Genomic DNA, 27,427 nt, shown 5'->3' with positions numbered 1-27,427 from the left:
CCTTGACCGATTCTCCTGCGCCTCCTCAGTGGGACGTGCATGTAGACCCCCCGCGGTCAACTCTCTTTTCGTCAGTGGGAAACTCGAGTGGCGCTCGCGCCGACGTCCGCGGAGTCGCGCCGCAGATTGTGCGCTGACGTGCAGAGATCTCGCGCGGGACCCCGAGGCGCAAAGGCGTGTCTCGCACACTCCGTCACCTCCGTCGCGAGTCGACGTGTGTCCGCGACCCAGAAAGAGCACCGCGGAGCGCGTTGCTGTGGGAGTGCGGAGCAGTGGCCGGTCGTTGTCGATGCTGCCTCGCCGATAACAAGAGCGAGCAGCGTACCCTTGTTACGACTGTCACCGCTGCCACCTCTCGAAGAAGAGGGGACCCACGGTGCGCCCCTTGCTCTCGGACGACGCTGCTTTTTACTACGCTTTGTGCGACAGGCTCTGAGTGTACCCACGCGCACCGGAGAGAAGACAAATTTATGAACTGTACTCCCGAATGGCGTAACGTGTGTAAGGTGATCTTCGTGAAACACAGATGAAAATAGAAAAAAAAAAGAAAGAAAGAAAAGGAGAGTGAAACAAACAAACAAAAGCCGTGAAAACTTGATGCATTTTGCAAAACGACAAGAACTCAGCAGAAGAGTGTGTTGGGCCAGTTAGTTCATACTTCGGAGAACTTGCCGTAGCGCGTACAGAAATGCGGATGAATAAACACACAACTACGGTGACGTGCGATGATGTATGTCGATGTGAGTTCTCTCATCCACGTCCGATGTATCCTCTTTAGCGCTGCGACTAGTAAAGAACTGCGTAAATACGGGTTGCATGTGAAGTTTTTATATACGCAAAATCACGCAAAATCACGCAAAATTACGCAGTGCGTCATGCGGCTGTCAGGAACAGAATCACAATAAGTTTCGGAGAGTCTATGTCCGCGGATGCGACGGCGCTCACTATATTTTGTGTCCATTTCGAGTTCTGTAGCAACACTGGCATACTCTGCAACTCCGGCTCATCTTTCGACAGGAACTTATGAGCGTATTTTTTTCGCGCACCGTAACCAATGCTTGTAAATTTCTGATATTTGTTGTCAAAAATGTAATCCACCACCTGGTTTCTCCTGGAAGTTTTAATTACTTGGTGCGAGAGAAGGATGGCTTTTTAAAAATAGTATTTTACTGGGTGTCGGAAGATCGGACCATTTCCTTGAATAGTTTCGTGACAGTATTTCACGCTGTTGCGTAGTTGCCTAAAAATTAAAATTTGTCCTATAGAAAGCTGGATTTGGCATGACTGCTGAGTACTCCTGCCTTGTTTTGCTGCGATTTCCCGCTGTGCTCATGTGGCTCCCGAGCACCCTAGAACCAGCTTAAAGACCGAAGTGGACTGCCGGCAGGACCATGCTCATACAGCTTGCGACAACCACACATTATGGTAGCGCAGGATGCCGTATTACTGCTCTCATGAATCGTAACTAAAAATAAATTAACATCTTAGAGCTTCGCTCATGCAGGGGAGAGGTAAGGGGCGTCAAAATTTTCTTATAAATTTTTTTTCTTGTGATTAGCCCATCATAGGGAGAAGAAAACCAACAACTGTTTCCTTGTCGCGGGGGGACAATGCGTGACTGTCATGAATGTGGTCAGATTCAAGTCGTATCCGGCTGTAGTAAATACGTAAGGCTTTTGAAAGTAGCACTCATGTCCGGCACCCCTAAAGCTTTCTCTATATATTTTTTAGCGTTCAGCTAAATACTATACACCGAGTACTGTTCTAAACAATAATTTTTCAGCTGTCTCAGTGCTGCCACAGGTTTATGTCGTCTTTGCATCGCTCCACGGTGCCTGTCGGCGCCATGGTTTCCAACGGCAGCTTCATACTTGAGATCTGCTGGCTGGGTTCCACAGTTTTTGGTCAACAGACAGACGGCCTATGGCGCTGCTTGTGCTACTGCTGTTTATGTACCGGCACCGGCTTAGTGGTACGCGTGCGCGTATGTATAGCCCTGTATACATGGACTCGACAGAGTCGGGTCGAGTAAGCCTGTCGAGTAAAAAACCAGCTGTCGGGTTCATGTATACCCAGTCGGGTCGAGTAAAATAGCCGCGGAGCGGGTCGCGTTAACTCGCTTGCAGGGGGTAGGTTAACTCGCTTGACCCGCTTGTCTAAAAGCATGCAGACGCTGTCGAGTCAGGGAGTCGTGTTATGGCGAACTGGGATTAAAAAGCAACCGGAGCGGCGAAGAGCGTCAGCGAAGTTGAATGCTTTTTAGCCCTCATCAACGATAAAAAGTAGTAATCGAAGCGCTCAATAGTAAAAGGCAACGGAATCAAATACGAGTAGGAAACTTGCACAATAACTACAAATCTCGACGCTATGCGCCGCTGCGATACTTACTGCTAGAAAGCGAGTTCATGTAGACACCAATCGGGTCGAGTAATGGTGGCCTCGCTTACTCGACGCTTACTCGACCCGGTGCTGTAGAGTCCATGTATACAAGGCTTATATCGACGGCCATTCTGTCACAGAGGTCACCCCAGGGGGAATCGACGGCCTACCTTGGCCCTATTTCGATGCGTCGGTGATAAAAGGGAGCCCCTTTCCATTTTTGTGCTTTGCTCTCTCTCTTTCTATCTCTCCCTACCCCACCCTCTTTCGTCTTCCCTTGTGCAAGGAGCAAACTTACTTGGTATGCCACCGCAGCGGCGGGCTGTATGCGCGAGATAGCGCCCTAGCACCTTCATTGTCCGCTGGAATAACTGCTCTGCACTGCTGCGCAAGTTTTGCCGCCTTTCGAGCTGCTTCACACGGCGTCGCAAGGGCAACGCTATGCGTTGTAATCGAATACGCTCGCGGGCAGGCGTAGTGCTGTGTCAGTCTTGTTTGGTAGAAACATGGTAGAAGGAGCGCTCGAAGTGCGCACTGCATGTGACAGAAACTGAGTGGCTGCCAGCGGCTGGCTCCTAAACACGACGAGCCACATAAACACGACAAACCTCCCCTCAGACCCACTAGCGGCAGTGTGATGTCGCTTTATATTGCATATAGCAATATGGCGGCCGGGAGCGGTTGTACAGTGAACAAATCTGTAGAGTAGCGCTCACTGTAACGTAGACCACTCAGGCGGCAACTGTATATTCGGCTGTCTTTTAACAGGGCTTCCATTGCACTGTGATGCACAGTAATGAGACTAATAAAAGAAAGACGGCGGGAGCACTGCACGAAACTTATTCGCAGCTGTATGAGCTCCAAGATCACTCTGTGCGTGGCATGCTGTACTGAAGCGTCACTGTACGTCTCGTCTCGGCACAACCACGCGGCTTTGGAGCCCTAGCTTCATCTTATCTAGCGGGGATTCATAAAAGCTCCTTCTGCACAAAGAACAGCTCCTGACCCACTCACTGCCTTTACCGGTGTGCACCGGTTCGTCACGATAACCAAGGATGTACGATAATAGCCACTGCACCGGCACGAGCCGTGCTTCTTTGCTCGCGCAGGCGGCTTTGCGGATTTCCCCCTTCATTGTACTGCGGAGACGTGTTGTAAGCTCCCCCAATGTAGGGAGATCTTGAATTGCGTGCACTGTACGAGTCTCCGTGTATAATTGGTTGAAACAAAAGAAAAAAAATGTATTCTTAATATAGTACTTACGCCTGGAACTCGTTATTTTTTTAATGGGATGCATGTGGATAGTTGCAGGGAAGTGTATTCCAATTTCTCTTTGATAGATGGGCATTAAATTACTCGGCGCCGCAGCCATTCTTCAATCAGGAAAGAGGCTTGTTTCACCGGCATTTGCATTTTGTTTTTTGTTTGAGTCTCCGATCGGTTTTTCCAGCGTTCGAGGAGGCGCATGCAGCATGGGGCAAATAGCAAAGAAGTTAGTCTATCAGCGACCTGCAGAGGATTATGACAGTTTCCCCACTGCTTCAAGCGCACGGCTCACTGTTGTCGGCGTGGCATCCAGTACAAGCGGTCTATAGAATGAGTATGACGTCATATGTGGCTAGTTGCGAGATTGCTCGTTAGTGTATATAAAGCACGCTTTTATTTTCTCTGTGCCCCTACACGCGTGTGTATATATGCATGCAGCTCTTGAAGTTTAATCGTCTAACAGGCGAGCTACACTCTTAATATGGTTCCACATACGTTCCGCTTACAAGTGGAATTTTTTAAAAAGTTCCACTTAATAAGCAAAACTTGTTTAAAAGTTCCACTTACAACTGGAACCTATGTGGAACGAGAATAAGGGTGTAGAGAGGGCTGCTTCTCTTTGGTGACGCGCGTCAAAGTCTCATCCAAGTGGATTGTCAAATTTTCTCGCCTCAGTCACTGACGCAGCGTGATTTCAGCACGGGAATTTGCGTGTTTTGTGTGCAATAGAATGATGCAAACCTATCGGCAAATGGAAATAACTATCGATATTGTTACTATCAATCAGTTCAGTTCAGTCGTTCAGTCGTGTCCGACTCTTCGTGACCCTATGGACCATGTCACGCCACGCTTTCCGGTCTCTCACTATCTTCCTAACATCACATAACTTCATCTGCAGTGCCTCGAGGATGCCATCTAACCATCGCGTTCGCTGCCTACCCCTTCTCCGGCAACCTTTCCCAACATCAAATCTTTCTCCAGCGATTCCTCTCTTCTCATCAGATGACCAAAGTAGCTGAGCTTTAACTTTAGAATTTGACCCTCCAATGAGCAGTCAGGGTTTATGGTCGACAATATCGACTGATTTGATCTTCTGGCAGTCCAAGGAACTCTCAAGAGTCTTCGCCAGCACCACAATTCAAACGCGTCAATTTTTCGGCGGTCAGCCTTTTTCACAGTCCAACTCTCGCATCCATACATCACAACTGGAAAGACCATAGCACGAGTTATACGGATCTTGGTTGGCAGACTAATGTCACTATCGATATAGCTATATATAGTGCAGTCGATATTGTTACTATCGATAGTATAATCGGCAGTATTATTACCAACACTGCTGTGAATAATTATGCAGTTTTTGGCCAGCGATATTGCCAAAACATTTGCGATAACCTATACTATCAGTGTTACTCAGTTTGTGTAAGTTATGAACAATCTTTTGGCGAATGAAGTAAAATATTTAGTTCCGCCAATATATTCGCTCGTGGGAGGAGACCGTTGTGTGACTTTTAGCGTGCGTAGACTTCTCGCACCGGTGTATCGACGTACGTAATTGCACTGAGGATCTAAGAAATATAATAGTCTATCGCGCACCACTACCGTATCGTGCCAAAATTTTCCTATCAATATATTATTATTTTTTTCGTCACCCTAGTCGAAGTAAGCGTTAGCTTTTTGCCTCTAGCCATATCCCGCAAAAAAAAAAAAAAAAAAGTCGGAACTGCATTAGGAATATTGATTACGCCTTTTTGAAGAATCTCGTAAGGTTGAAGTGCCCCAGAGCAACACAGGATAAACTGTCATCTAAGAAACTGGAACCCGTTTTGAACAATGCTGCTCTTACGATTTCCGAAGAGTTGCGATTCAGTGGCTATCGTTACTGGCACAACCGATCGTTGCTTGTTTTGTGTTTTGTTTGTGGGGTTTAACGTTCCAAAGCGGCTCAGGCTACGAGAGACGCTGTAGTGGAGGACTCCAGGAATTTCGATCACCTGGGGTTCTTTGACGTGCATTAACATCGCACAGTACACGGGCGCCTTGCTTTTCGCCTCCATGGAAATGCGGCCGCCGATGCCGGGATTTGATCCCGCATCCTTGGGAGCAGTAGTCGAGCGCCGTAACCACTGCACCACACCGGCGGGGCACTACTGTATTGAAAGCAGCAGCTATATTAAAGTGAGCACGGATCTCGTCAAGCATAGCCGCTGAAGTGTTAATTTCTACCGATTTCGGTTTAGAAGCGGGCGCACCAAATGGTGCGTTTCGGGTCGCTTTTGCCTGCACAAATAGGACATTTACGACACTTGACACATTATGCAGCAACTCTAATACTTATGGCATAGTTGTGTTGAACGAAAAAGACACGATGACGTCACCTGAGTGGCGAAAATTGTCCACCGAGGCGGGCGCGGCGCCGTGTTTCGAGCTGGATTGTCACTCTTGTTATTGGCGCGTTCGTAACCGCCACGCCGAGCCTTGTTGTCGGCCGCTCCGGAAACACATACCTAAAGTGCTAATCTTTTTGCAGCACGGCTGTATATCTACAGGTCTCGGTGACGCGTAGACTGCGATAATGGGGTCCCTTCGTAGTGACCACCACTCACTCAGGGAACTAAGTTTATGTTGCAATGCGTTCGTGCGGTTGGTTTTATGTTATCGATAACACTACCAAAATTACTTTTTATAGCACTATCGATAGTTTCCGTCTGTAGCGCAATCACGATCTCGCGTGACTGTCGAGCAGTCGAGAAATTGTCCCCCCGACGCGCTCCGCATCCCCCATCAGCTGCTGGCAACCTGCATGTCTTGACCACGTGTCGCGATCGCTTCCATTGCCTGAGATTTGTCAGAGAGGCAGGCGGTAGAACTAATCACCTGTAGCTTCGAGTGAATATTTATTTGCTTAGGTATCATACACGACCGAATAGTATCAGTGCGTTAAAGATGGGTGTTAGGTATACGTAAGCAGAGCTGAAACACGGTAGTATAAGCACACACAAAGAATTTAGGTGCTGAAGATGGGATAATGGCGTGGCCCATTAACGCATCCAGAGAGCGCGGTGTTCCTAAATTCGAAGTAAAAAATAAATAAAACGCATTCGTCATCCTCCCTCGTCCTACCTGGCGCGTCTAAAGTATCGATAGGCTCAGCGGCCCGGGGTTACGTAAATGTACTTTCTATATGAGACCGGTCGTCCGAAGATTTTGTCAGTACGTTCTGGAGTTCGTGACAGTACTCCTAACATTTTTTTTTTTTTTTGTATTGTCGGATAACGTTAGAGCGTGACGACGCTCTCGCAGATCTCAGTTTTACTTTCGGTTGATAAAGATGGAGCTCTACCGAAGTTTTCCATCGGTGTCGACTCGAGAGAGCTGGAGATAGAGGAGGCAAGGATAGAACAGCTGCAGGGTTTATGAGCGGAACAAGTGCAAAATGAAGCCTACCACTTATTGATTTTTCATGCCGATCGCTGAAGTCGAAACTATACTGGCGTACGTAAACACGGTAGAAGAACTCGCTACTCTGTCCAGCGACAATAAGTTCAGCCTAGACGCCTATATAAACCGATGCGGAGGGAACAGGCGCTGATGGTGCTCTCGCAGTACGTGGTTAATCCATGCAAGCAACCTTTGAAGCGAGGACGTGCAGATCGAGTGCTTCGATTTAAAATGGAGTGAATTGCGATAATACACCCTGTCCTGACAGGCTAGGAATAATTGGTGCGGAACTATTTATCGACGCATATTTGAACCGATGATGTATACTTCCCGTGGCATTTGTTCAGGCTTCGGATATGCTTCGGGTTCGTTAACTTAGCTGTGGGCGTGTTCGTGGCTGTCGCTCGAAGAGCATCATAAACATAGCTGTTCGCTCGCGCTGTTTCGTCGTTTGCTTAGCCGGTCTCTACTTCGCCATGCGCAGTTCATTAAGCGTGGTTTGCATGTACGGCGGTTCTCTGCCAGCGGATTCGGCCACGTATTGGTCCGCGTTCATCTTCGAGGATCGTTACTGCGGGCCTCCATAGGTGCTGCCCTGCAGTGCCGTGCGCTGTCATTGCCTGCTGGCCCATCTACCGCCGTGTAGGCCGTTGACTATCTCGATGGCTGCTGGTACCATGGGTGAGTAGAGGCAGCTTTGATGTTTGCGGATGAGCATGCTCCAGCATTCATCGACCTGCTTTGTTTTTTTTTTTCTTTTTTCTTTTTTTTTTTTTTCTATACGAAGCTTGCGGTTTGCGTTTCGCTATGAGGGCATGAAACATTGTAAGAGCTGTGACCTTTGGGAAAAAAAAAAACTGTGAGGTGCACGATTTCGCAACCTATATAGAAGGAACATTTCGTTCTTGTCTGTATGGTTGCTGCTGGTAGGTAGCTCGCTATAGTCGAAAGCGATATAAATTCTTGTAACAGCAATTACCCACACGGCTACAAGAAGCCATTAAATTTATGAAATGTATATAAGGGAAATTTACATCAGTGCTGCTCAATAAGTAAGGAATATGATACAGAATCACAATTGGGTGTTGTATGTTTTATAGTTACTTTGGGGCTGTATTGCATGCTATGCTTTCTTAAAAGTGTCTGCAATCGGCCACGAGTTAGTGCAAGCAAGCACCAGCCTCAAGGTCAGCTGATGCTCAGTTGGAGTCATCGTACTTTTGTTTTCGTTGCGCCGAAACTGCGAGTAGAAAAAAAAAAAAGCGGCTTGTTCATATTTTTGCTTTCCTGTGTACATTTTCCTGCCGCAAAGAAACAGATGGGCAAGTTGGCATCGTATATTGAAGAACATGGCGCTATTGCGCTGCTTGAATCTTGACTTATTTAAGCCAACATAGTCGCAAAGCTGCGAATCTTCAGCGCATGCGCGTTCATCGAAAAACGTCATTAAACCACGCTTAGTGGTTGCGGGTCTGAACGCGCAAAGTTTCCATTTCGAGATGCATGCATGCGCTGCTCGCGGAGCTTCCTCGTTTTGCTGAATAAGCAGTGTCTTTAGAGACGTGATCGTGCAATTCCTGATCCAGGCTCTTGGGGTGAATGTATACCTTGTTTTGAAAGCGCAGAAATATGAACTCTCAAATATCGACTGGCGATTCGAATCGTCTCGTAACTTCTCTTTCTGCCTAGGTTCAATACTTCAAGGCAGATCTTATATGGTCTATTCATTGACTCACTTTGCGCGCATTGGCGCCCAAACTTAAAACCAACAGGAGCGAGAAAAAAAAAAAAAACTAGACTTTTATGCTTATTTGTAGGACTTCCCGTGCTTTGTTTTAGTAGCCGTGCCCAGTGCGCGGTGACTGCGAGGCCTGATTTGGGGACTGCACGAGTCACATTCGCAATACGTCTTGTGTTCTCATGCGACACGACATTCGCTGCCCCTTTGTGGTCGCTTATAACCGGGCCCCTCTGCCGTGGCAGATGTTTGGCCAGTACAAGGAGGACCTGGGAGCCTTCGCCAAGTCCGAGGCGCTTCGGCTAAAGACCTTAGAGAAGCTGCGCAAGAAGGAGGAGAAGCTCGACCAAAAGGAACTCAAGCCCTACCGGCCTGAGTGGCAGCGAAAGTGCTTCGGTGGGTGCAACCTCAATTTCTCTCTCTCTCTGCATCATTGAAGCATTCTTTAGATTTCTAGACTGCGTACAATGAGTAGTTTGGTATTCCCATCAAGTTGCTATATAGCTATATGCCTTTAGTCCAGTAGAGCACTTTATACGTGGGAGGGAAGAGCACAGATGTATTGTTCCTTTTTCAATGCTGAAACATATGGCTCGTAAGTGGCGTATATAGGCAGGATTTGTGGACAGAACGTGCCCTCACGAACTGTCGATAAAGAGAAAAATATATAATGGTTTCGACCCTGCGCCAGAAGGAACATATCAGCTTCCCTGGCACGAGAGCACTATGCTATCGCCGCAGCCGATCACGCCTCGTGTAAAACTGCAACATCTTCGCGTTGTGCCGTAAATACACAGTCGTCTTCACCAAGTTACAATGCAAAACACTTTCGTGATGTGCTCTGAACATCATCGTCATGATCATGTTCCACCTGCGCCGTTCCTTCATTTAATCTGGGTAAATACGCCGTACACATGCACCATCTGGCCGAGTGCAGCATTCATTCATTCATTCATTCATTCATTCATTCATTCATTCATTCATTCATTCATTCATTCATTCATTCATTCATTCATAAGGATGACCTGAGGCCTGAAGTCGGTGGGTTAGGTGAGGTTGAGGGCGCCAGACTCCGACATGAAGTCTAGCAGGGCACTAAGCTTGCGCTTGGCGTTGGTATTGGGGGCTGTCCAGTCTTCGTAAGTCTGAATGTGGTGAGCAGATGTGTAGCGGGCGCGGAGGCTTGCCGTGCCAGGACAGGCAAGTGCTGCAAGTCAACGGAGTCAACAGGGCAGTTGGGGCAGCCAATCGTGGTTCGGCGCCATCGACTCAGGATGTCCGGTGTGTACGCTGCACCGGTTTGCGCCTTGTGAGTGAGAGCTCAGGCAGGGCGAGAAAGACGGAACCGGAGGACTAATGTGGGGGCAAGGTCCCACAACAAATCCGCTCAATGAAGGCCTGGGATGACAGATGTGATGGACTCGGCCGAGATCTGCTAGCATATAGTGTCGGGCGAATCCAGCAGGCGGCGTGACAGAACTCGTACTGCTTCTGAATTGCAGCGCTTAAGCAGACTTAAGTGCACCCCTGGATTTTTTTTTCTTTTTTTGGACCTTTCTTTTTTTTTTTTTTTTTTGAGGGGGGGGGGGGGTATATTTAGTGATATTTAGTGCGCACATAGGGGACGTGTGATAGATTCCTAATAGATTCCGTCCAAGAGCGCGCGCGCCGTCGTCGCTTTTATGTGTCACGTTTAAAGGCGTCAAGATGGCAGTATAGTGGCAAGCTTTTCACCTGATATTCAGTGATCGGGGTGTTAAGCCGCAAGAACGGTGAGATTGTTTACAAGGAAAGTGCGGGTGGAGGGCATACAACGCTCCGAGGGACGTGTGCGAAATCAGGGTCGCAGCTGTGCAGTTCTTCCGATGGAATCCGCCATGTGAACTTTACCCGAGCAGATTGTTTTACTTTTGTTCTAAAGCTTGCTTTGGCAAATACTATTAAATAACATGATTTTACCGAACATGTACATAAAATCCAGCCGTATAACACACGGGGAGCTCCACTGTTTTTTTCTTTGTTTTTTTTTTCTTTTTTTTTTTTTTTTTTTTTTTTTTCTCAAACGAGTTCGAAAATTCTCACGACAAATGTAGGGTTCCGCGCTGTATTCCCACTGGAGGGTCGCGTCCACGACGCTCTTCATACGCGCTTCGTTTTCCTTCGCGTCAGGAAGAAAGATAACAAAAATATCGGCCGGATAGAAATTGAGGGAAGGAAATATCACGAGCAGAGAGGTGCACGCAGTGTCATGATGCGTGCAGCGGATAGCGAGTGATTCAGATGCAAAGCCGCCCAAGCGGAGACCCCCCAAGGGCGACCTACCAATGCGTTTTATTATAGTTTGCTCGCTAGCGCTGCGGGTATCCGTGCCGACCTTGCGTATAAAGGCGCCGCGACTTCTTCGCGCCCCGCAGTGGTGACAGGGCGGGAAATCACGGAAGCGGCCTTGATCGGACGCTGCACACGGTGTGCTTACTGCGGGTAGCTAAGACGGAACAGATCGCCGTGTGTGGGGAGTCGCTTTGTGTATGGGGCAGGATCGAAGCGAACGTCTGTCGAGCCGGTGGCCTTTGTAACCCCACCCCTTCGCTTTAAAAATGACGGCAGTTAATCATGCCCACTAGGCACGGGGACGGAAATGTTGCGCGGAAAGCGTTAGCCGCTTTGGCGACGTTTGTCAACTTGCCAAGCGCTCCGTGTCGTCGCCCCAGCCATTTTTCAAGCGTTGGCTGGCAGCATGTCCCGACTGCAGCGACTTGGAGAGTTTAGGATTGGGTCCCAGTGCGGCCGCGGTCGAACGCGAAACGGTTCGGTGCATATATATATATATATATATATATTATCCACGAGGGAGGCGTTGTCAAGGGACGTGAAAACAAAAGAACAAAAAACAGTAAGACTAGTTTAGTATCTGTTTTCATATTGCTTCTAGGCACATGTATAGTTGCCGATATAATCAGAGCAAGGTGACGCATCTATCTCTGCCTGCGGGCCAAACTGATTTTCGAGAGGGCTTCCCTGTGGAACAGTGTCTTTTTTCTTTTTCTTTTTTTTTTTTGTCGCAGCTGCTCCACATGGGCCGCTGTTTCTTTTTCCAATGCAAAATTGACCCAGTGCGTTCCGAGCAGTAAGCAGTTAAGGCAAGTTGGGACAGCTCGCAGGCGACAAGAAGTCTCTTCTTGGCGTGCGGCTTGGCCTCCTTAGTGGGAAAAGCACGTTGCCTCATCGGCGCGGTTAATCCATAGTTGCCGAATAAAGTGCACTAATTCTCTTTCTTCTAACGGGAGCGGCGCCGGTTCGCGAACTTTCTCCTTGTCTTGCTTGAGACAAAAGCGAAACGGAGTACAGGGAATTGCGCTGTAGTGGTGGTGGTGGTGAAAACGTTTATTTCATATTTGGAGGTTTGGCGCGGAGCCTTAAGGGCTTCGGCCTTACAATACTGGGTGGACCCTAGTGAGGGACCCCATTGGCGGTTGCCGCCGCCCGCGCACGCCGCGTTAAGGCCCTCTTGGCCTGTATAGGTCGCAGCAGCCGAGCAGGGTCACCTCCCAGTCCTCCCAGGAAGGGTTAGGGATGGGGGGAAGGGATGGGTTTTGTTGGCAGGCCCATACCATGTGGTAGGTGTCAGCCACCTCCCCACAGTACTGGCAGTGGCCAGTGAATTGGGAGTCAAAATGTTTCTAAGTACTGCCGGGCACAGCATTGTGTTAGTGAAGAGGCGCAGGAGCAGCCTCTCGCTCGCTTTTCCTAACCCTTTTGCAGGGGTTAGGGTATTTGCGATGCGAGTTTTGATAAAAAAAAATTACAATATCTTTGAATTTGTAGACCGGATTGGAATCGCTGTCCTCAGCCGATTCGAGTCCCGAGGAAACCGGAGAGAAAGCGCGTGGGCGGCTGCGTCAGCTGCCTCGTTCTCTGCAAGACCCTGGTGGCTAGGAGCCCAGACGAGATGTCGGCACGCGGGGTCCGTGTCCCGACTGCAATTTTGATATATTGTATAGCCTAAGGAGGTGGTCCACCCTTGGGCGACGTTCCGATAAGCCCCTCGTGAGTCGGTGATGATATATTTAGAAGCGTGGTCTGATGCGGCGAGTGCAGTGGCTACCTCTTTAGCGTGTGTTATATATTTGGCCTTGAATGTAAGGCCATCGAGTATGTTCCCGTTGTGAGCGACTGCGGCCGTATACCAGCACCCCGGATGGGGGCCCGAGGCATCCACGTAGAACACACCTGATTTGTTGTCATAATGGCGGGCCAAGCCTTCCGCCCGTGCCAGCCGCCGCCCATTATGGTCTTCTCGTGACATGTTGGCAGGAAGATGTCGCACTCTGATGGCGCGTCTTCAGAGTTCTGGGAGGCGGAGCCTCTCCTCTGTGAACTGTTTATGTTGAATGTGGTGATTATGGGAGGCAGGGAATAGAATAACCGTTGACTGATTGGAGACCACATTGGCTCTGTGTGAAGGTATAGAGCAGTGTACACACACACACACACACACACACACACACACACACACACACACACACACACACACACACACACACACACACACACACACACACACACACACACACACACACACACACACACACGCACACGCACACGCACACACACACACACACAGAGAGAGAGAGAGAGATATATATATATATATATATATATATATATATATATATATATATATATATATATATATATATATATATATATATATATATATATATCGGGCTATGAACTTTTGTAACCCTTCTTTCTAGGCCAGCCGAAGTCTTTCGCTTCGTCGTTCGGGGAAAGCGCAGGACTGCCTAGTCCACAGAGCCTGGCACGAGCATCTATAATTTATATGCAGTTCAAACTGCTGTGCCATCGTAGCCTGAACTCTATAGACCAGAAGGAATTAGAAGAGGTGAAGGAGTTAGTCCGGCGAAGAATAACCGGCAGCTGCATTTCCGGAACATAGTTCATTAAAGAGTAGCAAGTCATGTTGCTCAGAGACCACGCAGGACCAATTGTTATTATAAGGGTTTATTAGATATTTACAAAACCAAGAAAAAAAGATGGGCGCGTGCTGTGGAAACGCCCACGTAACCATCGCATGCCCTATCTGCAGCCAGCGTAATTAAGAGGGGCATGCGGAAGAGAAGTCGGAAGGGTGAAAAAAAAAAAAAAAAAAAAAAGACCGGGCAGACAATAGATAGGCACCGAGGCACTATTTACAGCTGTCTACAATGATCGCATTCCCGCGAAACACTCGCACGAACAGAATTTTGCCCATTTTCGGCCTATGTAGTATGGGCACCTTTCGAGCCAATCCACGGCCGCGTCGCGTTCGGCGGGAAGGCTGCAGATTGCGCATATCGATGTGCGGTTCTGTCGTTCGTGTCGCGGCAGGACCTCGGCGCGGGTGGCCCTTTGGGAAGGCTGCGCGGATCAGTGGAACGCGCCGAGGCGCCGGAGCGTGACGCCCGTGCGTACAGCTTCGACAGCGAGCCGGCGGACGCCGGTGGCAGCCGGCCGCGTTTACTCGCTTTTAGGGACCCTTGCGCCAGCATTGCGCGGTGCTGCAGTCGGGTCGCGGCGTCGGGGTTTGCCGCTCGACCGCGCACCGCTGTGTGTGTGCGTCGCTTTGGGCGCGCACGTACGTGCTAACGCATTCGCCGCGGTGGAGACGGCTGCTGACGGGCAAACGGTTGCAGCTGGTTGGGAGGCCGCTCGTCCGTGCTCACTCACGTGCGATCTTAGCTCCGTGCCGTCATGCGGCGGGAGGCTGTGAAGGAGGTCGTTGTAACGGGAGCAGTGCTGCATTGTAGGACCGCTTCGTTTAGAAGTTTTGTTAAGTTTGTATGCGTTCAGTAAGGCTGTCGCGCTAGCCCTTTTGACGTTTTTTTAAACAAACATAACTAATAATAATTAGTTCAAGGGAGGTAAATGCGCAGTATCTGTCACACTTTTTCTATGGTACCGGAACCGCGCCGTACGGGCAGGGAGGAAGGTGAAATTGAAAGCGGACAGAGGAGAAAGAGGTGCCGTGCCGGAGGGCCACGGAGAAATGGCGACCACCTGAAGATACTTAACGTGCAGAACACATGGACGCCTCTTCGTTTTTGTCAACGATTCTTGGAGGCTCTCGAGTGTCAATTCTAGAAAGGGGCGGATTTCTGCTTATTGACATGCAACATGGTACCGGAACCATAGAAGAATGCAAACATTATCCTCATTCATAAGAAAGGGGACTCTAAGGACCTTAAAAATTACAGACCAATCAGCTTACTGTCTGTTACGTATAAGGTATTTACTAAGGTAATTGCTAATAGAATCAGGACAACCTTAGAGTTCAATCAAGCAAAGGATCAAGCAGGTTTTCGGAAACAGTACTCTACTATCGATCATATCCACACCATCAATCAGGTGATAGGAAAATGCTCGGAATATAACCAGCCCTTATACATAGCATTCATCGATTACGAAAAAGCATTTGACTCAGTTGAAACCTCGGCGGTGATGCAGAAATTGCGAAATCCGGGGGTAGACGAGCCGTACGTGAAAGTGCTGGAAGATGTATATAGTGGCTGCACAGCAACCATAGTTCTGAATAAAGAAAGTAACAAAATTCCCATAAAGAAAGGTGTTAGGCAAGGAGACACAATCTCCCCAGTACTATTCTCAGATTGTTTAGAGGAAGTATTCAGAGACTTGGAATGGGAGCAGTTAGGGATTAGGGTAGATGGAGAATACCTCAGTAATCTGCGATTTGCTGATGACATTGCCTTGCTAAGCAACTCGGGGGATGAACTGCAAATAATGATTGATGACCTAGACAGGAAAAGTAGAAAGGTAGGCTTGAAAATCAATATGCAGAAGACTAAGGTAATGTTTAACAGCCTCGGGAAGGAACAGCAGTTTACATTAGGTAGCGAAATACTGGAAGTAGTAGGCGAATATGTCTACTTAGGACAGGTAGTAACCGCTGATCCGGACCACGAAAAGGAAATAACAAGACGAATACGATTGGGATGGAGCGCATTTGGCAAGCACTCGCAGATTATGACCAGCAGCTTACCGGTATCGCTCAAGAGGAAAGTATACAACAGTTGCATCTTGCCTGTACTCACCTATGGGGCTGAAACGTGGAGGCTAACCAAGAGAGTTCTACTTAAGTTGAGGACAACCCAGAGGGCTATGGAACGAAAAATGGTAGGGGTAACATTAAGATAGAAAGCATGCAGAGTGGGTCAGAGAAATAACTCAAGTTACCAACGTTCTAGTAGAAATTAAGAAGAAGAAATGGACATGGGCAGGACATGTAGTGCGAAGAGAGGATAACCGATGGTCGCTGAGGGTAACAAATTGGTTTCCAAGGGAAGGAAAGTGTAGCAGGGGGCGGCAGAAAGTTAGGTGGGCGGATAAGATTAAGACGTTCGCAGGTGTCAAGTGGATGCATCTAGCACAGCACCGGGTTAAATGGAGAAATATGGGAGAGGCCTTCGCCCTGCAGTGGGTATAATCAGGCTGATGATGATGATGATGACATGCAACATGAGACCCTACTCGACTTCTGTCGAGTTCGTCTAAACGTGGCTCCAGTGAGCGGGTTGGTGGGTTGGTCCCCCCTCTCTCTCTCTCTCTCTCTCTCTCTCACACACACACACACACACACACACGCGCGCGCGCACACACACACACACACACACACACACACACACACACACACACACACACACACACACACACACACACACACACACACACACACACACACACACACACACACACACACACACACACACACACACACACACACACACACACACACACACACACACACACACACACACACACACATCATTATCGTCGTCGTCGTCGTCGTCATCGTCCACTCTGTCACTCTCAGACAGGTTATCATGTCCTGCCCATGCCCATTTCTTCTTGATTTCGACAAGACTTTCAGCAACTCTTGGCCAGCGCTTGGTCGTTAAGTTAGGACATTGATCAGAGCTGTGTGTGTGCTCTTTTGTCTGCGACCTCCTCCTTTGCGCTGTTCCGTCTAGCATGGTCAACCAACTGACCCGTAGCTCAACTCTTGTAAACCCGCATTTGTCTCCCGATTCACTGTGCATGCTTCCTGTCTCTTAACGTTACATGTACCGTTCTCAGTTCCATACTTGTCCGCGTTGTCCATAGAACCCTTTTTGCTAGCCTCCCCGTTTCAGCCCCCTAGGTGAGTGAGTACCGGTAAGATGCAGCTGTTACTTTCTTCTTGAGGGATACTGCTAAGCTGCTATTCATGAAATGAGAGAGTACTTGACAAATATGCTTGATCTCATTCTGATTCTTCTAGTTATTTATCTTTCATGGTCCGGATCTGTGGTCACTACCTATTCTAAGTATACGTATTCCCTTACCACTTCGTAAACTGCTGTCCTTTTCCGAGGCTGTTGAAAATTCATTTAGTTTCTTTCGTATTAAGGTTTAGGCCTACACCGTAGAGCTTTTCCTGTCTAGTTCATTAACCATGATTCGCAGTTCGTTTTCTGAGTTTTGGAAGGCACTATATAATCCCATCGCAGGCTACTAACTATACTACTGCATCTTCCATTATGCCTAACACATGTCCAATCCTTGTCTCTGAGTACTTCCTGTAAGCAAGCTGTGAATAGCACTGTTGAGATCGCGTGTCCTTGCAAAGCAGCTTTCTTTCTGGGAACTTTGTTGCTTTCTTGATGGAGAACTATGGTTGCTGTGCAGCCATTTATAGATACCTTCCAGTACTATCACACATGTCTCATCCGCACCCTGATTTTGCAATTCCCGCATGAATGCCGAGGTTCCCCACTGAGTCAAATTCTTTCTCGTAACCGTGCACAATGGTTGGTTATATTCCGAGCATTTTTCTGTCGCCTGATTCGACTCGCCTACTTTTTAGCTCGACAGCGTTCCCCACGGAGTCCGTTGTGAACGGAAAACCACAGCATACCTCATGACAGTTGGCAGCAGCTGGTGACATTGCCTGTCATCGAATGGTCGGCTGGTTTGTGTGACGCGACAAGGTCACGTGACATGGCCGAGTTGGCAGGAGATTCCAGCTCTGACAGCATATGGCAGGGTGACACGGGAATCGAACTCTACGGTAACCTTCGTTCGATAGTCAGATACGCTACCCCTGGGCCACGCTGGCACGTTTGTAGGACTTGGCTAACACCGTTACGTCATACCGGTAAAGGCGGAACCCGAGGCGAGTTAAATTAATTTATTATTTTTTTTTTCGCCGGATAACTGGAGCCATTAACGCTGTCATACCTTTAAAGCCTAAGAGTCGGACATCAAGTGTCCCCCCCCCCCCCTTATTTTTTATTATTTTTATTTTATTGTAATTTTTTGTGGCGGCGGAATCTGCTGGTGCTACCATATGCGGTCTTTGTCCCTGCGCGTCTGCATGAAAGCACATCCTCCGCACACCATTGATGCTCCGGTTACTATACGCGGTCCAGGGAATAATGTATCGGCGCGGCTACGTCGTCGCTATGCATACGACGGCATACGTCGGTGCACGCGAAGACACGGCTCCGACGCAACGGCCGATGCGGTGTCATTTTGCGTGCGATGGTCCGCTGTCTCCGCGCTGCATTCTGGAGGATATGCTCGAGGCAGGCAAGCGGTGCGCTGCGACTGACTTCCCTGCAGAGGACGAAGCCGCCTTTGGGGAGATATGCGCTTGGGTGAGAAAATGTCCCTTTTCAAACCTCGTCTTGCGAGTTGGATTCGGGACTTCAAGTCATTCGGCTCATTTAATTTAGAGAGTGATTGGATTCTTTAACGTGATGCTGTGCCTAACGAGCGTATAAGGTACTCCTCCGAGAACGGACGAAGAAAAGACAATGCGAAGGCGGATTTGAGTCTGGGTTCGGCGTCTCAGCTTTGTTGCATTTCGAAGGTAATCGTAGATTCGTTCGTTACATCGTAGCTGCACGCATACTAGATCGATGCAGTTGCAGTCCGGTCGCACCCGAGACAAAAATTATGGCTCAGCTTGCCGACACGCGCTCGGGCGAGTAAAGGGTGTGGCGTCCTGTTCCTGCTCGTCGTGTCGGTGGACAGCTCGGGCTGTTGTACGTGTACGCGCAACGACGCTTCACGCGACGGAACTGCGCCGGGCCGAGCAGCGACTGCGTCGTTCGGAGCCCTGGTCGCGGGCGCGGTGCACCTTCCTTGACGCAGTTCGCCTCTGCAAAATGGTCGGGACGAAGCTTGCGTCGAACAGCGGAATGCGCTTTCGCAGCGACAGGATGCCCGCATTCCCGGCATGTGTGTGCGGGTGTTCAGGCGGGCGGGCACGCATTGTTTCCCCGTGGCCGCCACAGGTGCAGTCCGCGACGTCACCGTGGGGTTTGGCGAAGCGCAATAACTAGCGGGCACAGTTGTTCTTTCTAACTTGGGGCCGCGTACGCTGCTGTGCGCAGTGGAATGCGTGTGAACTCACTTGGACTAGGCAGTTTCTTTTTTTTTTTTTTGTATGAATGACCGAAATGGGCCTGTTGCAAAGGCTTTCAACTTAATACTAGAAGCGAGAGGAGAGTTTTTTGTAAGGGGAACTTGGTGCATATGGCTCATCTCAAGTGAGGGAATTGGCCAGCTTGTTTAAGTGCAAGATGCGGAAAATCTAAAAACCAGATAGAAAGTTCGAAATAGAGGCAACAAGAATTCTATGCGTAGTTTGACAGGAAATGGAACTTGTATGCGAAAAAAGGGTGAATAAAATTCCAATTTGATTTGATTTTGACTTCCAGAAACACACTTTCGGTCACAGTGGACCCGCTTTTTACTTTAAACGCTTTTTCTTATTCATATAACTAATGGACTGAAACTCACTAATTGCCAATTTAATTAGTTCAGGGGTTAGTGCCAATGGGGAGTTGTTCGAAGCCGTTCACAAGGCTTGCCATTTCAGCTTTTGAAAGCAGGTAATGCCCAACGATGTCAGGAAATCCGGCCACATTTTTTCCATGATACCGAAACTGAGCACATTAAGACGCGCAGAAAGACGTGTTGCATTAAATATGGCGCAAAATTCGAACTGCATATTCGCCACTGTGTCTTATCGTGCACTTTCTTTTGCTCCGTCGCTCTGAAGAATAGCTCCCACACAATCGTCAGTGACTGTCATTTTCCTTACACCCTAGCTGCGAAGCGACGTCAAAAAGTAAATGGAAGGCGACTCTGTCAAAAAATCTTAATTTCTTTGAAACCAAAGCGTAGTAGTCAAAATTTATTGGTGGCTTGGGCAATTCCTACAGTCACAATTAAGAGGTATCTAACTATTCAAGAATGCAAGGAATGAGGGCTGGGAACATTAATTCTTTTCCCTGATATTGCTTTCAGTTTGCTTTTGACAGCGCTTGTATACATGACGTGGCACAGGTGAAGTTCGAAATTGGTGCAGTAACTATTGCAACAGATTGTCAGAGGAAATCGTGTTTCCACCGAACTTCCTGTGCGTCTACTGCGCTCAGTTACGTTCTGGTGCGGGAACAGTTCTTCCATTTATAGAAAGCACTTTATTTGCACCCGTCAGAGAGTATGGATGATCGGGTGAGACGCAGCGCCCCCTTTCACCGGTTATCTCCCCCCTAGACGTCGGCCGGAATCAGTTGGCTTCTGGCGGCGGCCCGGGCTTGGCGGATGACTTGCCTTTGGATTTGTTCTTCCTGGCTGTGAAGGGAGGATTCCCATGACTCTTTATTTCCATGTATCCCGTTTAGCGCTGAGCAAGCCCAGAGCATGTGATTTAGGGTAGTTATGCCTTCACAGTTTTTACATTTGGAAGAGTGCACCTCAGGATGCCATTTGTGTAGGATATACGGGTTTGGGAAGGTGCCCGTCTGCTGTTTTCGCCAGATTGCTTCTTCCTTATTTGTGAGAGATCTATGGAAAGGGGGGGGGGGGGGGGGGGGGAGGGGTTCTCCTGGCTATTCTGTAGTGTTCTAGAATTTCTCTGTATGTGGTTAAGTCTCGCTTTTTGGTCAGGGAGTAGACTGCCCGCGCTGGGGCCCGGTGGGTGAGTCCTCGGGTGACCTCGTTGGCGATCTCGTTCCCTGCGAGTCCACTATGGGAGGGTGCCCATTTTATTTGACTTAGGTCGTTGGGTACGTTCTCCTTGCCTGCTTGCAGAATTTTGCCGGCCTCTTTTGACACCTTACCGTTGTCATAGGCTTTGATTGCAGTGTTAGAATCTGTGATGAGTGTTTAATCGTTTGAAAAACTAATATGCATTGTCTTACCCATGACTTGGAACTTCCCTTAGCATTAAGCTTACCGAATAGGGTACATAAAAATTAATATTTTCGTGCTTAGTAAATGAGTTATATGATTAGAGGAGTTTATAGTTACATCCGGCGTGATAGAGCGTTTGTTCCTGGTAAGTATTTGTTTTCTATTTCGAATTTCGTATTTTGGGGAATTTCTTCAAGTGTTCACTGTAACACCTAGTGCAATGTGTGGCCCTTTCTTTCTTATGACACCCGTATGTCTTTTTTTTTCTTCTTTATTTTATCGTGGCGGCAGACTTCTTGTCCAGCATCTGGAAACACACGTTCGCGCGCCTCGGTGAAGACTGGGTCTTCCTCATCCTCCTCGGCGTCATCTCGTCTCTCATCAGCTTCTCCATGGACTACGGCATCTCTATGTTCCTCAAAAGTACGTTTCCAGACTCCCCTCCTCCACCTTCCGTTAACAGGCTATATAACTGGTGAGACTGGAGCGGAACGGCCGGCGCGAGACGCCTCACCAGACTGTGCGTCTGCATAGTATAGTTTGTTGCATATGCTGTGAAGGCGAATAAGGAAGAACGTTCGATGACTTCAGTGCATGCTTTTTAGACTCTCCGTGCCCTCGGACAAGCTCTCAATCACCTCTCAACTTTCTTCAAGACTCGCGCGCAGCTCCGATTCTCGGGCATTTGATGTATACTTGTAGTACATACCTAGTGTAATCAGGTTTTGAGGTAGTATGACTTGCATTCCGGTCAGAGTTACTGCTCGCTTGATCCGAGCATTCGTATTTATATTTTCTTTTCGCGTTTGCTGTGAACGTTGCTTTCTCTCTCTTCGTATTTTTTTTCTTCTTTTCGACACAGTGCAATACAATTGTATTGGACACCTCTGACGTTTTTTTAGCTTAGTTCTTACCTCGCCGTCTCGCCTTCAGCCCTTGTAAATCGCACATTTAAATGTTAAACGTATCCCGTATGGAAACCGCAGAATAGATGATCTATGAGAGAGGAAGCACAGGAGCGTTGATAATCGCGGAAGTATAACTACGTATGTGTAGTGAACTGAAGCCTGGCACGATCTCTGTGTATGGCTTTGCTAGTGTTTGCCGTCTTATTTGGCCTTACTTCAGGTGCAAGTCGGCACTGCGTTCATTCTTGCCTTGGAGTTCCGCTGCACGCGCGCCTGTTCACTCTTCCTTTTCCTCCTTCGTTTCCTTTCCTCCAGCAAGAAGATGGCTGCACAGAGATCTGACGGACAATCTAATATTGAAATACGTCGTTTGGGTCTTCTTCCCAGTATTACTTATATTATTCTCATCTGGATTTGCTCACACCGTAGCGCCGCAAGCAATAGGTATGTACGCATCTATTGTATATCGTTTGTTCGTTTAAATATTAAATACAGATAACAATAAATCTGCCTGGACCTATGTTATTAAAGGATTGATAGGTATGCGACCCCTCGGGGCTATAGTGCAAGCGTCCACGAACGAAGGAGAGGTAAGAGAGACACATAACACTGCAGAGTGGGATGCGCATCACACGTTAGATTTATTTATTTATGGGTTCGCTGGGCAAGTTGACTGCGTTCGCGTAGGATACGCGTCGCCTTGTCAGATAAATGGTTTCGATACGCAAAACGGCCCACGCTGGTTTAGTACGCGTGGATAATACGGACAAAACGTTGCTTGTGCATGCTGCGTGTGTACGTTAACTTATCCCTGCAGCTCCCGTACTTTTTCCTTCTTCCGTATACCCCTACTAGCTAGCGCACTGGCTCTACACCTACGCTGGGACCCTGCCGTCTTTTGGCGCCAGCCAAGCTACCGAGCTGAGATTGCATTAAAATCAGCGCATATACTGCCAGCTGCCCCATAGGACAATTCCCCTAGGGGGTTGCAGTTTCGCCCCGTCCTCAATAAGTATAGAGCGAATGACAGGATATTGCTGTCAAATTTAGGTGTCATGCGTGTACCCACTCAAACGCGGACTGCGGCGTAACTGCGGATCGCTATTCTTGGTCATCCTGCTGCCGTCTCGAGCTACTGCGTGTGCCATTGATGTTTTCTTGTAGTCGGGGTATTGTTTCGTGGTATTCTTAATGTGCCAGTTGAACAGATTTATATAACGCAAGTAGCAATAAGGGAGTGATTACTCATTAGCGTTCACCTGAGTGCAGCCATACAGCTGCAAAGTAAAGCTGCGCAGCTTTCACAGATGCTTAAAGAAAAATTCGTCCTTTTCCGTGGCTCCAACCCGGGACCACAGCCTGTCCGAGGCAGTCGCTCTCCGTGACGGCCTCGTTTCAGACTTTAGGGCGAGAGTTAATTGACTTTGTCCATTGTTTTTGAAAAAATGTCGATTGGATTTTGTACCGGAACACGCCGGAGGAAGCAAAATGGGAACTAATCACGCAGATGCAGCATTTGTCCGTCAAATAGCGTGAAATGCGTACTTTGTGTAGACTTTTTCACAGATGGAGCGCCGTCACTCCTCTCCCTTCCGCTGCTCAGGCTCCGGTATCCCCGAGATGAAGACCATTTTGCGCGGGGTTGTACTTAAGGAGTACCTCACCTTCCGGGCCCTGGTGGCCAAGATCATCGGGCTCACCTGCACCCTGGGCAGCGGACTGCCGCTGGGGAAAGAGGTGGGCCTCACTATTTTTCTCCACGTTAGGGAAGCATTCTTTTTTTTTTATTTTTTTTTTTTTTATTTTTTTACTTTGGTGCTGCGCCTGTTGCACGGCGTCGATCGATCGATCGATCGCATGGGCCAAGTGGGGCTCTATACTCTTCGCCTAGGCGAGGGAAGAGTGGTATTTCGTCCTCCAGAACAGCAGGTCAAAACCACGCTGCCATTCCGTGCAGTTTGCCTCACTACAGCATTAAGACGAGCGATCTACGCATATAATGAACGATTCCAGGAATGCGAGATGAAGAAACTGATGAGACCAGTAAGACAAATAAGACTTCCCCTCGGTCGTCGCCATATTGGCCGCTGCGTTGTTGTTTGCGTGTGACGCAAGCACAGGTGAAAACGCGGGGTCTTGCATCAGCACGGAAAGGAGTCGTTGGCACCTCCCTCACCTGACAGAAAGGTATTAAGGCTCGTTCACACTTGCGACTCGCAGCGGTCGCGCGACCGTTTTGGTCGAAAAGCGACAGTCGCAAATGGTCGCATCGGTCGAAAAGCGACTGCCGCGGGCCGTTCGGACACTGCTCGATTTCCAGTCGCGCGACTGCTGGTCGCAAACCGATTAGCCAATCAGCGGCTCAGCTGACGTGGACGTAAGTTAGCTTTACTCTATGTGTTGAACACCGATAAGCCAATCAGCGGCTCAGCTGACGTGGACGTAAGTTAGCTTTACGCTATGTGTTGAACAGTCAAGGTAGACACGATGTGGAAAGCAACCCCAAGTCGCATTCGCAAGTGTGAACATCGGTTGCACACTGGTCGCATGCGACTTCCGGCCGCGCGTCCTTCGCGAGTCGCAAGTGTGAATAGACCTTTAATGTCTTCTGTCGTTTGTATTCTCGTCGCACGGTCTGTGTAAACGGTGGAGTCGACGACGCGCGCGCGTTTATCAGGTGCGGAAATATGGATGAGGCTGACGCTTACGTCGCATATAATTCCGAGTGCATGGAAGGGCTGTTCGAAGCTGGCCATAATAAGGCCGGCTCACGAATGACATTGTATTTCGCCTCTGCCTGACATTCGCTACGACTGCCATAAAATTGGAAAGCATTCATTTGGTTTCATGAGGCTTTAGCGTCCCAAATCGACGGAAAACGTATTGGCTCAGCGGAACTCGCTTAGCCATAGTGGCGTTCGTTTATGTACGCACCTGTTGTCCTGACTAATGAGTTTATAAGTGACGCCGATATAACACAGCGCACTTTGTTCGTGCGACCGTCACGCTAGCGCACTTCGTGCGCCACTGATCATCTCTATAGCAAACCTTATACTGTGGTCGCGGGAGGTTCAGTTTGGATAAAGATAATGTGAATGAGTTAATCGTAGTGCCATGATTAAAACTGAGCTAAGACAAATTGATATAAACTCCCTTTTTAACCAGCTGTACCATAGGGGCAGCGTACGTGTCCAAGGCAGATATCGAAGGGTCCTGGAAGGGCGGGTTCCGATCTCACCCTTCCATCTAAAAGGCAAATCGCGAGTTGGTAGTGCCTGCCGACTCGGTCGTGCGATGTAGTCTCGTGACGTCACAGAACCCGACTACCAGTCAGTGCACGACTATGGCACCTGCTAACTTCTGTTCGGTGATTTCCTTGCTCTTAACACCGACGCCAGATTTTCCGGGTAACGAGGCCTTTAACACTATCGCTTTAATATAGATGTTTAGTACAGCTTTAGCGTGATTGCGGAAATAAGGAAAATTACGTTAGCGTGCCGCAAGGTGCTTATCCCCAAATATAGTTTTAGTAAGCGTTCCGAAACCGTTAAATGTAATCTGCTTTGCTTGGAGGCGCAATACCCTTCTCAGTTCTTCCTACTGCTGTCGAATGGCAAAGGTATTACAAGTCAGATTATTTCAGAGCCAATTAATACAGTAACACTCATTTCCGCCATCAAAAAATGCCCAAGGAATGCGTCGGCAACTAAAACCCTGTGCAGTGAGAAACGTAAACCTGGTGGCACGTCTATAGTAAAATGAATGCAAAGTTCAAACCGCTAGAACAAGTGTATACTTTCCTTCAGACGATTTGTAGCACCAGAAATATTTTCGTGAATTTTATGTCGATTGCCGTACCAAATTGTTGAAACGCATTAAACATCATCGCACAGCTCCAAACCTCCATCACCTACCTATCCGTTATGCACCGTTCTGTGCAGTTTCAGACGGTAGTGTAGCAGATTTAGGTTTCATTAGGCTTTGAGGGGCCAGAATCGAGAGCGTACCTCCAGAACTGCACTGGGCCTCAACTTCGACATCGAAGCAAGGTTAGTGGTAGCGAAAGGCAGCAACAACAGCGGGCATCATTAAAAGTGCCTAAAAGACCTCGACGGCTTCTTATTCTGCTGAAGCGAGTGACTCTCTCCCGGAAGGACGCCGCCGTGTTTTCACGCTAAGCACGCAAAATCCGCAACGCTATAACTCTTGAAAATCGCGTGCATATGCTAAAGCTATTTCTACGTTAGCGTTTTCTGCATGCGTAATGTAAACCAGCTATTCCTCTAAGTACGCAGTCACGCAAAGCCCGGTAAACTAAATCTCTAACAACTAGTGCCAATGGCGATGCCACATGTGACAGATCACAGAGAGGAACACCCATGCGTTGCGGGCAAAAAATAAACAAATAAATAAAGGTCGGCTTGTTCGCCTTTTCGTAAAATATTTGCAACTGTTTCGTTAAAATCTGTTTACTTGTGGCTGTGTTCTCGCTGCTTTAGTTAGACTCTTAGTAATTCGGTCATCTTATATGATCGGTGCTTGCATCTCTGCACGTGCTTGCATCTCTGCACGTGCTCTCATTTTACCTCCGAGCAGCATAAACGCTTCACTCCGCCATCACCTTTTCCGCAGGGACCATTTGTGCACATATCAAGTATGATAGCCACGGTTCTCAGCCGCATCGTGGCCTCTTTCAAGGGCATCTACGAGGTGAGTGGCGTACGCTTTCTCTCTTGCCGCAGTGCGCATTCTTTGGGATATTATGCGGGGAACAGTCTGGCGGTGGATGCTAACGAGTAATAACTCCCTAGTTTTCTTCGCCGCCTTGGGCTCTTTATGCACACTGGACTATAGGTTAGATCAGGTTACGTTACGAAGATTTGGGGGAGCGCAGTAACTGTTCCACTCTGAGCGTACGTCTGAAGTGTTGCTGTAGTGTCTTCGTCTGTGATGCGTTGGTATATATACGTCATGAATTGATGAATTTTTGGGAAAGGCTAAAAGGAGTGAAAAGAAAAAAAATGCTGAGAGATGCAAGAAAGAGTGAGGAGAGGAGAGAGGGGAGGGTCTCGTTTTTAGGACATGCCGCGTAACTGCGTTTCTTTTCTTTTTTTTTCTTTTTGCCTACCTGTTTTCGTTCGTCCTCGTGCCGAAGTGCACCATTCTGTTTTCGTTTGTGTTTACTTTTTATTTCATCCTTGGTTCCGTTTCTCCTTTTTTTTTTTTCTCCCATTTCACACCCCGCTCCCTCGCCTCGATCTGTCCCGCGGATTGGTGGTCGCTGCTCCACCGTCTCGCGGGCTGCACCCGTCTCGTCGCCGCCACCGTGCAGAACGAGTCTCGGACGAGCGAGATGCTCGCCGCTGCCTGCGCCGTGGGTGTCGCCTGCACCTTCGCTGCTCCGCTGGGCGGTACGGCCACACCATCCCTC

General features: G+C 48.4%; 1 protein-coding gene across 1 annotated transcript in view; it reads left to right on the top strand.

Annotated features, from left to right (window-relative positions):
- Positions 1–27,427, top strand: part of ClC-a (chloride channel protein 2) — a 108,719-nt gene that overhangs the window by 45,325 nt on the left and 35,967 nt on the right. The window contains exons 2-7 of the mRNA XM_084594731.1: positions 9,067–9,217; positions 21,380–21,511; positions 22,312–22,440; positions 23,600–23,733; positions 26,629–26,706; positions 27,329–27,407. Coding sequence (XP_084450857.1) covers positions 9,067–9,217; positions 21,380–21,511; positions 22,312–22,440; positions 23,600–23,733; positions 26,629–26,706; positions 27,329–27,407 — 703 coding nt within the window. The remainder of the gene's footprint in view (positions 1–9,066; positions 9,218–21,379; positions 21,512–22,311; positions 22,441–23,599; positions 23,734–26,628; positions 26,707–27,328; positions 27,408–27,427) is intronic.

Source organism: Amblyomma maculatum, chromosome 2 (assembly GCF_055883805.1).
Source record: "Amblyomma maculatum isolate TAMU_Amacu chromosome 2, ASM5588380v1, whole genome shotgun sequence".
Taxonomy (NCBI): Eukaryota; Metazoa; Arthropoda; class Arachnida; order Ixodida; family Ixodidae; genus Amblyomma; species Amblyomma maculatum.
Note: the sequence above shows the minus strand (reverse complement) of the source record. Positions and strands in the feature narration are given on the sequence as shown.